The following is a 12881-nucleotide window of genomic DNA, read 5'->3' as shown; positions in this document are numbered from 1 at the left end:
AAAATATTGTAAAAGCCACGGAATGGATCAGAATACCCTAAGGCAGACTCAGCCACTGCCCCATAAGACTTGACTGAGGTCTTCATGACTCCATAGTGAATAATCCCACTGAGAAGTGCTCCTAGGATAAGCAGAGCTGTAGCACAAGGATAAAAGAGTATAAATTGTTGATGTATACATATTTATGTATATTGTATTATTACATTGTATATTATAATTATAATATATTATGCATTATAATAATTATTATTATATATTATATATTTGTATATCTATAAGTAAAAAAATCAAGACAAAATAATTATCACTTGTATCCTTTTTTTTGACTTGGGGATGGAAATCAGGGCCTTTATATTCTAAGCAAATACTCTACCACTATATTCTATAAACTATATTCTCAGCCTTTCTTTTCATTTTTTATTTTGAAATAGGGTCTCACTAAGTTGCCTGGATTGGCCTTGAACTTCTGTTCCTCCTGCCTCAACCTCCATAATAATTGGGTTTACATGTCTACACCAACAAGCATGGCTGCTTGCATCTGTATACCTTACTCCTATGACTTTCTTCTCAGAACAAGGGAGAGCATTAAATAACTTATTAAAAGGATGTGCTGATCTGATAGAGTTTTAAAACATTTTCTAGGGGTGGTGGCACATACATTTAATCCTAGCACTCAGGAGACAGAGATAGGGGAATCACCATGAGTTTGAGGCCAGCCTGAGACTATATAGTGAATGCATGGTCAGTCTGGGCTAGAGTGAGAAGAGGTGACAGAAAGGATATAACAACCAAAAGAAGGGTAGGACTGCTTACAATGCACTCTTATAAACACAAAATGGCCTAGATACCCATGACCTCACAGTACCTGACACTACCTACACAGCACAATCATAACATGAGGGAAAAATGATGACATCAAAATAAAAGAGAGACTGATAGAGAGGGGGGAGAGTATATGATGGAGAGTGGAGCTGCAAAGGGGAAAGTGGGAGGGGGAAGGAATTACCATGGTTTATTACCTATAATTATGGTAGTTGTCAATAAAAATAAATAAATAAATTTATTAATAAATTAATAAAAATGCCGCATTATATAATCTCCCAAGCCCTTCCCTGTTTTCATTTTCTGAATTTATATAGAGGGTTATGTTTTCAGAGGGAAAAGATCAACATTCTCAAGTAGGAATGACTAGTGACTTGACCTGCTCAAACAGAGGTTAGTGTGACCCCAAACAAGTCAGAATAGAGCATAGACTTCTGAGACCTGATCTGGTCAAGTTTCCCGAAACCCACTCCTTCACTCTGTTCACCTCACTGTAATTGAAGACTCGTGGGGAAACTGCCAAGGCTGACATTACAGGAAATTGCCTTGTGTCCAATGGTATGTCTCTGGTTACTTTTCTCAGTGACAGAGAACAGTAATGTCTTCCTGTCTGTTAGCTAGAAGACACTTGTCTCTGTGTTCTGACATGTTCCTAGGAGACATGGTTTTTGCTCTTTATTTGTTCAGCTCTTATTAGGATATATTTTTTGTTTGTGTGTACGTGTGTGTGTGTGTGTGTGTGTGTGTGCGTGCGTGCGCGTGCATGGGTGTCGTGCACCATGGCATACATGTGGAGGTCTGAAGACAATTTTGGAGTGTTTGTCCTCTCCTTTCACTTTGCTTGAGTCAGAGTCTCCCTAGATTTTTTTTCTTTTTTGACACTTCATGTAAGCCAGTCTGGGTAGCCTGTGATCTACCATATTTTCCTGACTCCATCTCCATTGACAAATGCATGTTGGGTTCACAGATGCATGTACCATTTTGTATTTGACTTTACATGGCTATTGAGGAATTGAACTCAGGCCAGCAGGATGGCAAGCAGGCACATTTAACCATTTAGCAATCTCCCCAGGACCTTTCATTTGGAGTTCTGTTCTATCTTATCCAGCCCCTTGACCTTCATATTAGAGATATGGACACATTTGATCTATAATACAGCAATATTTCCCCTGTTATCTTTCCTGTTCCTCCTTTTTGTTTTGGGAGAGAAAATGCTATTTGAAAGGAGAGCATAGCTCCAAAAATGCCACTTCAGTTTTGGCAACACCTGTTGAGTCATGTTATTTAAAGGGGATAATTTTCTCATTTAATAATATGTATTTTTTTAATTTTATCAATTATGGATACTCACTAAAGAAAAAAGTGAATGAAAAGATAAATAAAAATGAGCATAATTCCAAGAAATATGGTGGTCAATATGAAATAATGTGTCAGCAAAGGTGAAAGTTAAATTCAATGTTGTAGGTCTTGTTTCTATTTTCTGCAAGCCCCTAGCTGCCTCTTTCCAGAGCACCTCTTGATCTCACCCTTATGAAAAAGTTGCCTGTTCTGTATACTGTAAAATGGAGGGCAAACTGGAAAGTGTACAATAGCACTTAGCATGTCAAAAGCATAGAAGGGAGATAAAATATCTCATATCTGGAAGGTGTTTGGAATCAAAAATAGCAATATTTTGTCATAGCTCTGCCATCACTACATTATTACTGAGGTGTTGTGGTGATAAAGTATTGTGGGAAGGTCTAAAAAGATAAGAGACCATCTGAGAAAACCACAGTGCTCTCTGAGAATTAGGAAAAAGCCCACAGTGCACAGAAGTGAGAATGATGAAGTGTGAGGCCAGCTCATAAATATGCCTCTGTCTTTGGGGAAAATGGCCAACACTAAACAACAAAAAAAAAAGTTGGATGTTACTAAATTCATCACAGAGATAAAGTTCTTGTTACAGATATTAGTTAGAATTTGTGTTTAGCTTTTTTCCAAGGTAGATAAGGTCAGAATGGCAGTTTTCATCCATTTGAAGTCCTTGTATTGAGGGGCTGGTAGAACAATGACTTAGAAAAAAACTAAGGCACAGGGGTTAAAGTCAAGAGTTTTGAAGTTAATAAAGCCTAGGTTAAAATCATTGCTCCATTTCTGTGTCCATCAAGCCATTACTTGAGTGCCATCACTGTTTTAGACTTTGGAGAAACAATATTATACATGACAGATTAAAAACCCTACGGAAACTGAGATGGCATTCCTGTGGAGAAAGACAATGGATGCTAAAAATACAACAGAAGAAACAACTAGGGACCACCTTATGCTGATTTTCAGGAGTGGCCTAACTCAGAATAGGCACTCAAACTGAGATCTAGCTGATAAAAAAGACAAGCAACAACAATAATAATAAAAACCTAGAGGGATAACGTCCCAAGAAGTGACAGCTAGGACGATGGTACTCTGGCTGGAACAGACTATTATTATTAAAAAGAAAGAAAGAAAGAAAGAAAGGAAGGAAGGAAGGAAGGAAGGAAGGAAGGAAGGAAGGAAGGAAGAAAGAATTTCTGACCATGTGGTTGAAGTCAAATTAGCCGGAGAGGATGAACACATGATTTTAGTTAGTGTCAGCCAATGTCAGCTTATTTGAAGGTCTTGAAGAAGTAAGTCATCCTCCTCATCACTGTAAACTATACGAGAAAGGAAAAATGAAGTTGGAAAGTTTCAAGGATACTATATGATGACACCTGATTAATTTTAATCTGACTCATTACGCTTGGGAGTGTCTCTGTAAGGTTTTAATGCTGTGCTGTAAATGTAGCCTAAGGAGATGTGAGCAGAGATTAAGGTAGTCATTTCTACCTTCCACTACATTTCTAGTAAAATTTTCCAGGTTCTGTGCTACATCTACTCCTTTCTCAATGAGTACAAATCCATATGCCACTGGACACTTGCTTGTACACCAGCTGCGTGTGAAGACAACCTCTTGTATTTCTAACTGGAATTTCTACCACCAAAGTAGTGTCTAAATCACGGTTCCCAAATCAGCTACCAAATTTGCTGTTTGATGAGTTGTAAACCTCACCTAAAAGGATGCTTGCAGAAGATGAGTTTTTCATTATTTCAAATATTGACAAAATACAATGAAGTCTTTAGTCCATTTTAAACTTATTTGGTTAGGAGGAATGTGATTAAGGGTTAGATTCCCTGAGGTAACATTGTTTCTTGGTTCACATGATGTACTAATGGTTTCCCTTTTTTCCCATAGGGAGAGAAGAAGTCCTATGTAAAGCCATGTGGGGGCCAAGACTGCAGTGGAGGCTGTAAATGCTCTCCAGAGAAGGGAGCGAGAGTAAGTTGCTTATTGCATTGTTGAAAGACAAATAGTCACAGGGGTGGTTATCTGTTTCTTTAAAATTAAACTGGGGAGAAATTACTCCTATGACCCCATCACACAAGCAAACTGATGAGGACCAGCTGGAAGAAGCTCCATTAAGGGTCGATAGACAAACTGAGACTTGTGAAAGTCTCTGAGGGACCATGAAGAGGTTTCCTTCATTGCCTTAATGCCAAGTTTCCTCCCATAGTGCCATTGTAATATTTCCAAAAGCCAGTTAGATTGTGTAAAACCAGATTGTGATAATGTCTGTAGATACGTGAGAATTTTCATGGATCGTTTATATCCACTTAGTTTCTCCATGTTACCTTAGGGAAGAGGTGGTCCAGCTATTACCTATAGATTGATACATTATTTATCCCAAATCACTGATTTGTTAGAGATGTAATCAAGAGTACTGGGTAGTTGGAAAGTCCAGAAATAGGACTGGAAATATGACTTAGCAGTAACAGTGCTTGCCTACAAAGCCCAAGGACCCAGGTTCAGTTCCCCAGTACCCACATAAATCAGGTGTACAAGGTGATATATGTATCTGTAATTTGTTTGCAGTAGCTAGAGACCCTGGTATAGCCAGTCTCTCTCTCTCTCTCTCTCTCTCTCTCTGTCTCTCTCAACTATATAAATAAAAGTTTTTTAAAAGTTCAGATATAGGGCTGGAGAGATGGCTTAGCGGTTAAGCGCTTGCCTGTGAAGCCTAAGAACCCCGGTTCGAGGCTCGGTTCCCCAGGTCCCACGTTAGCCAGATGCACAAGGGGGCGCACGCGTCTGGAATTCGTTTGCAGAGGCTGGAAGCCCTGGCACGCCCATTCTCTCTCTCCCTCTATCTGTCTTTCTCTCTATGTCTGTCGCTCTCAAATAAATAAATAAATAATGAACAAAAAAAAAAGTTCAGATATATAGTCAACAATACATAAAGTATAGTTTTAGGTATTTCATTAAAATAAATGTTTGGGCTGGAGAGATGGATAGGCAATTAAGGCACTTACCTACAAAGCCTAAGGACCCATGTTTGACACTCCAGATCCCTCATAAACCAGATACACAAAGGTGAGGCAAGCACAGGGTGGTACATGCCCACTAAGTGGCATAAGCACATCTGAAGTTCTAGTGCAGTGGCTGAGGGCCTGGGATGCCAATTCTCTATCTCTCTTCTCTCTCTCTCTCTCACACGCTCTCTAAAAATTATATAGATAGATAGATAGATAGATAGATAGATAGATAGATAGATATAGATATATGTGTGTGTATGTATATATATATATATATATTTAAATTATATGTAATATATTTTATAATATATATAAATATAATATAATATATTTAAATATATATATTTAAAATTAAATAAATGTTTGAGAACATTTTGACACATGCAATATAATTGCAATTATTAACCATGCACAAAACTGTCATGTAATTTCCAATAAACATAGTAGATATTGACATTCCATGTCCATCAAACTCTGTATAGAAGTAGCCCAGATAATTTTTTATTTTTATATCTGATTTTTACTGAACAAAAATGACTCTTCAGTATAACCTAGAAAAAGTATTCAAGGAGATTCATTCTATTGAGTTGCTTTCTTTTTGCCAAAATTTCTAGTCACTGTGTAAAATTTACATCGTCTTCCAACTTCTTCCAGTGTTATGTTGGCACTCTTATCACACTTAAGCCTTCAAAGGAAGGTAGTAGCTTAAATAGGTGAATCAAACCTTCAAAACCATAGTCAAATAGGGAAAACAGTGACCACTTCACCTTCTCTCTCATTATCTTCCATTTGCACTAAAGTGAAATGTCAAACTATGCCAGGATCTGAAGAAGGAAAATAAAAAGCCATCTCTTCATCAAAAAGTATCAGACCCATTATACATTAAAGTCATGAACTTAGAGAATCAGATGATACCAGACAGGGAGGGCATTAGTAAGCTTCTCATCTTACCCACTGATTGTACAGACCAAACAGACTCATAAAGAAAATGGCTTCCTGGGGCCACCCAGCAAATTGATGACAGATTCCTAGCTATTACCTGAGGCCTTTGATTTCTCAACTGTTTGCTTCATTCACCCACCCACAGCTGTCTCTCAGGGAAGGTATATTCACTGTAGCCATTAAGGCCCATATCTTTACTTTTTGTCTACCACCAGGTAACTTTTTTAACAAAAATTCTCTAACAAGTACTTGAATGTATTGTTAAACAACATGTGAGCCATATAGACAATGAAAAAGTCTCAACTAATGCTGACCTGGGTCCATCCACTATCATCTTTCTTATGTTTCTGTGCATAATCAGATTTGTATACACATACATATAAAATACCTTCACTTTCTGGTTTTGTTTACCAAGTGTGTGTGTGTGTGTGTGTGTGTGTGTGTGTGTGTGTGTGTGTGTATAAAATCACAGTGCTGTTTTAGGCTGTTCATTACTTAATATATGCCTAAGTACTTTCTGTTGTTGTTTGAGGTAGGGTCTCACTCTAGCCCAGGCTGACCTGGAATTCACTATGTAGTCTCAGGGTGGCCTTGAACTCACAGTGATGCTCCAACCTCTGTCTCCCGAGTGCTGGGATAAAAGGCATGTGCTACCTCACCCAGTCTATGATTAAGGACTTCTATTTTATCCAAGTTTTAATTCACCGTATGCCTTCTGCTGGGCACATAGGTTCTTGCTAAATTTTTGTTTTTATAAAATGTCCATGCTATAGTGGAAAAACTTGAACAAACCTCTTGATGGTGATCTCTAGATAGCTATTAAGGATCAAAATTTTAAACATACATTTTAACTCTTGAAACTACTAGAAAATTACCCTACAATGCATCTTCTAGCTCATATTCCCATTCACCTTGCAAGTATCTATGTTTCTACACCTTTGCCAACACTTGATAGCTTTGCAGTCACTGACTACACGTGAGTTTTAGCATGTTTTTGTATAATCCCTGTGACCTTGTCTGATGGGAATGACCCACACCTGACATCTAACCAAGTTCATGGGTGGTAATTCTTTCTGGTTTTATCTCTGCAAAGATGCAGCAAATAAAAAGGACCTATGAGCTGGGTGTGGTGGCACATGCCTTTAATCTCAGCTCTTGAGAGGCAGAGGTAGGAGGATCACAGTGAGTTCAAGGCTACCCTGAGACTACATAGTCAGTTCCAAGTTAGCCTGAACTGCAATGAAACCCTACCTTGAAAAACAAAACAAAACAAACAAACAAAAATATCTATGTAGAAGCAGATGAGATTTGAGGTTTGACGCAAAGAAGCGCTTCCTGGCAGTTTGTAGCAGGGGGAAAGGATGAATCAAACTCAACAACCAGAGAACTGAGTAAAAGCCCTGGACTGCTTGTTGAGTCAGAATCCTTTAGCAATAGAAAATCTTATATACCTAAAATGAAGTCAGTCCTCCAAAAGGTAAGCAAGCCTATAGTGACCTCACTGTTTAAACCCAGGGTAAGATTTTGATGTTTGACGATGAAGAGCAATAGATTTATTCTGTGAGGAGTCCTCCTTTGGGTTCCAAACATCTGGAACCAAAGTCTGGCTTCTTTTTTGAAAACAAATATGGGATGAAGGAAAATGGATTATAAGCACACATATTTCCCCTGCTGTATTTAAAAAACTGCACACAGAAAGCTGGGCATGGTGGTGCATGCCTTTAATCCCAGCACTCAGGAAGCAGAAGTAGGTGGATTGCTGAGAATTCAAGGCCAGCCTGAGACTACACAGTGAATTTCAGGTCAGCTTGGGCTAGAGTGAGACCCTACCTTGAAACACCAAAAAAAAAAAAAAAAAAAAAAAAAAAAAAAAGATTCCACACTGTTAAACATGTTTCTAAAAATTAATTTGTAAAGTCTGAAGTTCCTAAAAATATTTGACAAGGTTGTTGAACCACATCAAGCTGTAGTTTATGAGTCAAGAACAAGAATGTTCTAATTTTATAAATAGGTAAGAAGGCTGGTGCTCATCGGGTAATCTGTGAACATGGATGCTTGATGCCAAGCAGGCCACCAGGACCTGTTTAGTCATCCACACTGTACTCCTGTGTTCCCAGGGCCAAGCAAGAGTGTTTGAACTGGCTTCAACAATATTGCTGGTGCAGGACAACCCCTTTTCTACAGATGTCTGAAAGACTTGAGACTGTTTTCCTTAGCTGAGCAGAGGGCCCCATGTAGATTTGAAGCTGTTCGCCTTGAGCTAGGAGGGGAGCAGAGGTTGGGTCACTCCTGAGCAATGCTGCAGCCCTTGGCAGGCTTGCCTCCTGCCTTGAGGAAACATCAAGTACATAACTCGCTGGGCAATGTGTACTTTTCCTTTGCCAAAGGCCCCTTGAACTGACTAAGACATTTACATAACACTGAACACTCCTGCAAACTGCAATCCAGCCCTTTTTTGGCTGACGAGACTCTCTCAAATTGATTTCTCCAAGGTATGCCATGCCTGGTAAAAGCTCTTGCCAAATGTGAGTGTGCTGCATTGCAGTCTCCAAAATGTCCTAGATGCTCCTTTTCTCAGGGACTATATTACTGTCAGCATTCCACAAATAAAGCAACTGATAAGTGATTTTCCCAAGGTTGTTAGAGGGTTACTTAAATCTTATTAGCTTATATAAAAGAATGACAATTTGGGGCCTAGGGAGAAGGCTCAGTGATTAAAGACACTCGTTTGAAACCTTGTCAACACGAGTTCAAACTTCCTCAGCACCCATGTAAATTTAGAAAGAAAGTAGCTCAGGCATCTGCAATTCCAACACACCTATGGCAGTGGAAGGCAGAGCCAGACGAATCCTAAAGCTCCCAAGCAGTGGTGACAAGAGAGACCCTATCTCAAATGAAGGTGGAAGGAAAGGAGGAGAGCCCTCACATTGTTCTCTGGCCTCCATATGGGTGCCATGACATACAAGTGCTCATCCACACATGCATTCATACATACATACAAATAAATAATAAAATCAGAAAAAATTAAAATAGCAATTATAAAATATGACATTATCTTCTACTGCTAAATACAGGATTGTTTTTACCTACAGATATTTGGATTTGGGGTAAATATTTGACTTTTAAATTTTTCCTTTGTGGTAAATTTTACTGTTTAGAAGAGCCACTCTTGTCAGTTGCTCTCTTTTATTTTCCCTGCCATTTGATTGAACAAAGCATTTTAGGTTGGCATTTGCATACCTTCCATTGCCCCTCTACTAACCCTAACCCCACCCCCACTGGATTTGAAAGCTGTTTCTGCATCATACTCCATCATTGTATGCTTGTCTGAAGTTAGGAGGATGGGAGGGGAAAGCTGTTTGCTTTGTTCTCACTCTAGTATTCCTCAATATTATTTCAGGCTTTTCCCTGTTTTGATAGCCTCCTGGTACTTAAGTACTACATGGTGAATTCCTCATTATTCATGGTATTATCTAAAGGAGAATTAACACATACAACCTAACAGTATGATAATAAAACAACAGGGAATGTTTGGGTTCCCATCGAGGTAAGGGTTGTTTGTCGCATTTGATGGTTTGGGACGTCATGTCCTAGCTTGAGAGTTTATGAGGCTAGAATTTCATGTGAAACTTAGCCCAAGTATCTTAATTCCTTATCTCCTACCTGCATCTTGTTGCTGTCTCTGTGCCACAAAATGTGTTTGCTATGAATTACAGAGCCCAGATGCATTAACTCTTAGTCCTTCAACTTGTATCAGCTGACTGGTGCCATGGCTACCAGAGAACTGTCCATTTTTCTATAGAATTAGCCAGTTGCTGTGTATGTCTTTCCCTCCTCCTTTAGTACCTGCCTATAGTCCTACCCCAACTACCGACCCACACACACACACACACACACACACACACACACACACACATCAATGTGCTTATATTCTTCAAAGTGAAAGTTTGTATTACACATGGCCTTCTTGGATGGCTGGTCTTGTTCCTGCTGCCTGCACCCAAGATTGCACATTTATTGCCGACCTTCTCTTACTCATCTCTCTGTACATTAGCCTCACTTCTGACCATAGTCACCACTAACCTGCTTGTTGCCAAATCAATTGGATAGTTTTCATTCTCCACTTTTTAAACTACCTGATACAAAAGATACTTCCTTTTCTCTGGAAACTCTACTCCTTTGGCTATCATATTATTCTCTGCTAGTTCTTTTGCCAATTTTTATGGAGATTATCCAGAGTTAAATCTGCATTCCACTGTTGTCAGTCCCTTCCAGGGTGGTTTGATATACTCCAGGGATTTTAAATATGAAATCTCAAGCAGCAACTTGACCTTTTTCTTAGCCTCTGGTGAGCATTATCAGTGTCTTGCTTGTTATCAGTGCTTGGATCTTCCTTCTTTCTTTCTTTCTTTCTTTCTTTCTTTCTTTCTTTCTTTCTTTCTTTCTTTTTTTTTTTTTGCCAGCACTACAATGGCTTCATAACAGCACTCAATACTCAACTGTCAACCCATCAGACATACTTTTTCCCAAGTACTGCCTGTGTCTCCCCATCTCAGCAAATGGCATACAACATTTAGTTGCTTAAGCCAGAATGATAGCAATCATTTTTGCCTTCTCTTTCCCTTCTTCACCAATACTATCAATGCACTGTCAAGTCCTGTCCACTTATTTACCTAAGTCAAGCTCTTCTACTTGTCTCATACTAGCATTAGTATTACAAGTGTGTATCAATTATTGCCTGATCACTGCAGTAATGGAGAGTGTGTTACACTGGCCTCTAACCTCATTTTCTTCCATCCATTGCCCATTCTTCTGACCTAATGTTTTCAAAACGCAAAAATCATTAAGAAACTGTTGCTTAAAATTCTTCAGTGGGGGCTGGAGAGATGGCTTAGCGGTTAAGTGCTTGCCTGTGAAGCCTAAGGACCCCGGTTCGAGGCTCGGTTCCCCAGGTCCCACGTTAGCCAGATGCACAAGGGGGTGCACGCGTCTGGAGTTCGTTTGCAGAGGCTGGAAGCCCTGACGCGCCCATTCTCTCTCTCTCTCCCTCTATCTGTCTTTCTCTCTGTCTGTCACTCTCAAATAAATAAATAAATAATGAACAAAAAATATAAAAAAAAATTCTTCAGTGGACCCTACTAGTATGCTTGCAGAATCCTCCAGAAACTGACCCTCGAATACCTCTTTAGCATTGCCTCTCTTACCACTGGAAACCTTCTGCCCCTTCAGAAAACAAAACAACAATACTGATACAGAGTAATTATTTACAGTTCTCAGAACCAGATACATATTGCAGATTTTATCCCTGATGCCCACTCTTTGTATATTATCCACCCCCTGGTTCTACTCATTCTCTGTTAACATGCTTCTATTTACCCATGCTTTAAAACTCAACACAAACCTCACCTCTCTGTGAAGCTATTCATGAGCAAGGCCAAGGTTGTCTATTTTATCACCACTCTTCATGCTGAATTACAGTGAACTAGTCACCTGTTGGTTCTCCTCCATCTTATGAAAAACTGAAAGGCAGAGGCAGAATGTTCTTGGACACTTCAGGAGCAGCACACATGGAAATCTGCTTCACAGAAAATTGATTAACTGCCTGAGTCCTCTTATGTGGCTGTAGCTCCAGCACTACTCTAGATAGGCTAGATTAGTTGTTAGATTGTTATGAAGCCAAGAGACATCTCCTATCTAGGAAGGATGTAATATGGCTAAGAAAGAAACTAAAGATTCAGTTACTTCTTCATTGTCTTTTCATCTTGCTTTGGCATTCAGATTTCTCTAACCCCTCTAAGTTTAGAAATCTGATCTCTTCTTTTGCCTTATCATTTCTACTCCATACCTATCAATGTGAGTTATTTGACAAAAGGTCTTGATTTTACTAACAGAAATTTCTTCCTCCTCCACAATAAAGAATAACTCCCATTTTTTTGTGTGACACTGATTTCACTCTCTTCTTCACCAAACCTTTGGCTGAAAGTATCTTAACTTTGTACAAAGTTGAAGGCCTTCCATTTCCTTTGCTCCTTTTCTTTGAGGTGGAAAGAAGTGTCTGAGCAGGGAAGCAGCCACTGGGTGGCAGTAGGAGAGGGTGGTAGAAAATCAAGGGTCCTTGAGTAATTAAATATGGTTAGTTACATCCAGAATAGTTGATGATAATGTTAAAAGTTAGCTTCTGTGCCCTGAATCAAGGAGTAATCATAGCCCAGCAGATGTGCACAGATGATCCCAATCATTTCTTTCATCATATTGCAACATTTGGGAAGTTTATTTTCCTTATTAGGGAGGAAGGATTCTACTAAAGAGTAGCCAAAGAGCTGGAGGAGGAGATAAACACACAACTGTAGAGGTGATAGCACTGCTTTAGTTCCCCAGAAACCTAAGTGTCATGCCTAAGCTTTGCAATTCTGCTTTCTCCTTTGAGAGTCTCAGTTTTCTTATAAGTGAAATGAAGGCTTTGGACTGTGTGAGCTCAAAGAACCCACATGCTCTGATGATTTAACTTAAACACCTTGTTGCTGTACTCTAAAGGTTTTTTGCCCCTGGAGTGGCTTACTGTGCTTCCTAGTGTTACATGGCATAGTGTTACATATCCTAGTGAGATATGCAGGGCAGAGCTTGACTGTTCTGCCTCCTGGTTGGTGCTTAGGAAACCACTTCAGACAATACTCACTTGCAGTGATGTATTCATTTCTTTTTCTTTTGTGGTGCTAGAATTCAAACCCAGGGCCTTACATATGCAGGGAAAGTGA

The 12881-nt window shown here is 39.3% G+C and overlaps 1 protein-coding gene across 2 annotated transcripts in view; it reads left to right on the top strand.

Moving 5' to 3' along the window:
* The window catches only part of Col4a6 (collagen type IV alpha 6 chain), a 309693-nt gene that overhangs the window by 128721 nt on the left and 168091 nt on the right, over nucleotides 1-12881 (top strand). For both annotated transcript variants that reach the window (XM_045140831.1, XM_045140832.1), the window contains exon 3: nucleotides 4067-4150. In XM_045140831.1, the coding sequence (XP_044996766.1) occupies nucleotides 4067-4150 (84 nt within the window). The remainder of the gene's footprint in view (nucleotides 1-4066; nucleotides 4151-12881) is intronic.

The sequence above is a fragment of the Jaculus jaculus genome, chromosome X (assembly GCF_020740685.1).
Source record: "Jaculus jaculus isolate mJacJac1 chromosome X, mJacJac1.mat.Y.cur, whole genome shotgun sequence".
In the NCBI taxonomy this organism is placed as follows: Eukaryota; Metazoa; Chordata; class Mammalia; order Rodentia; family Dipodidae; genus Jaculus; species Jaculus jaculus.
The sequence above is the reverse complement of the archived record's forward strand: the minus strand, read 5'-3'. Positions and strand labels throughout refer to the sequence as shown.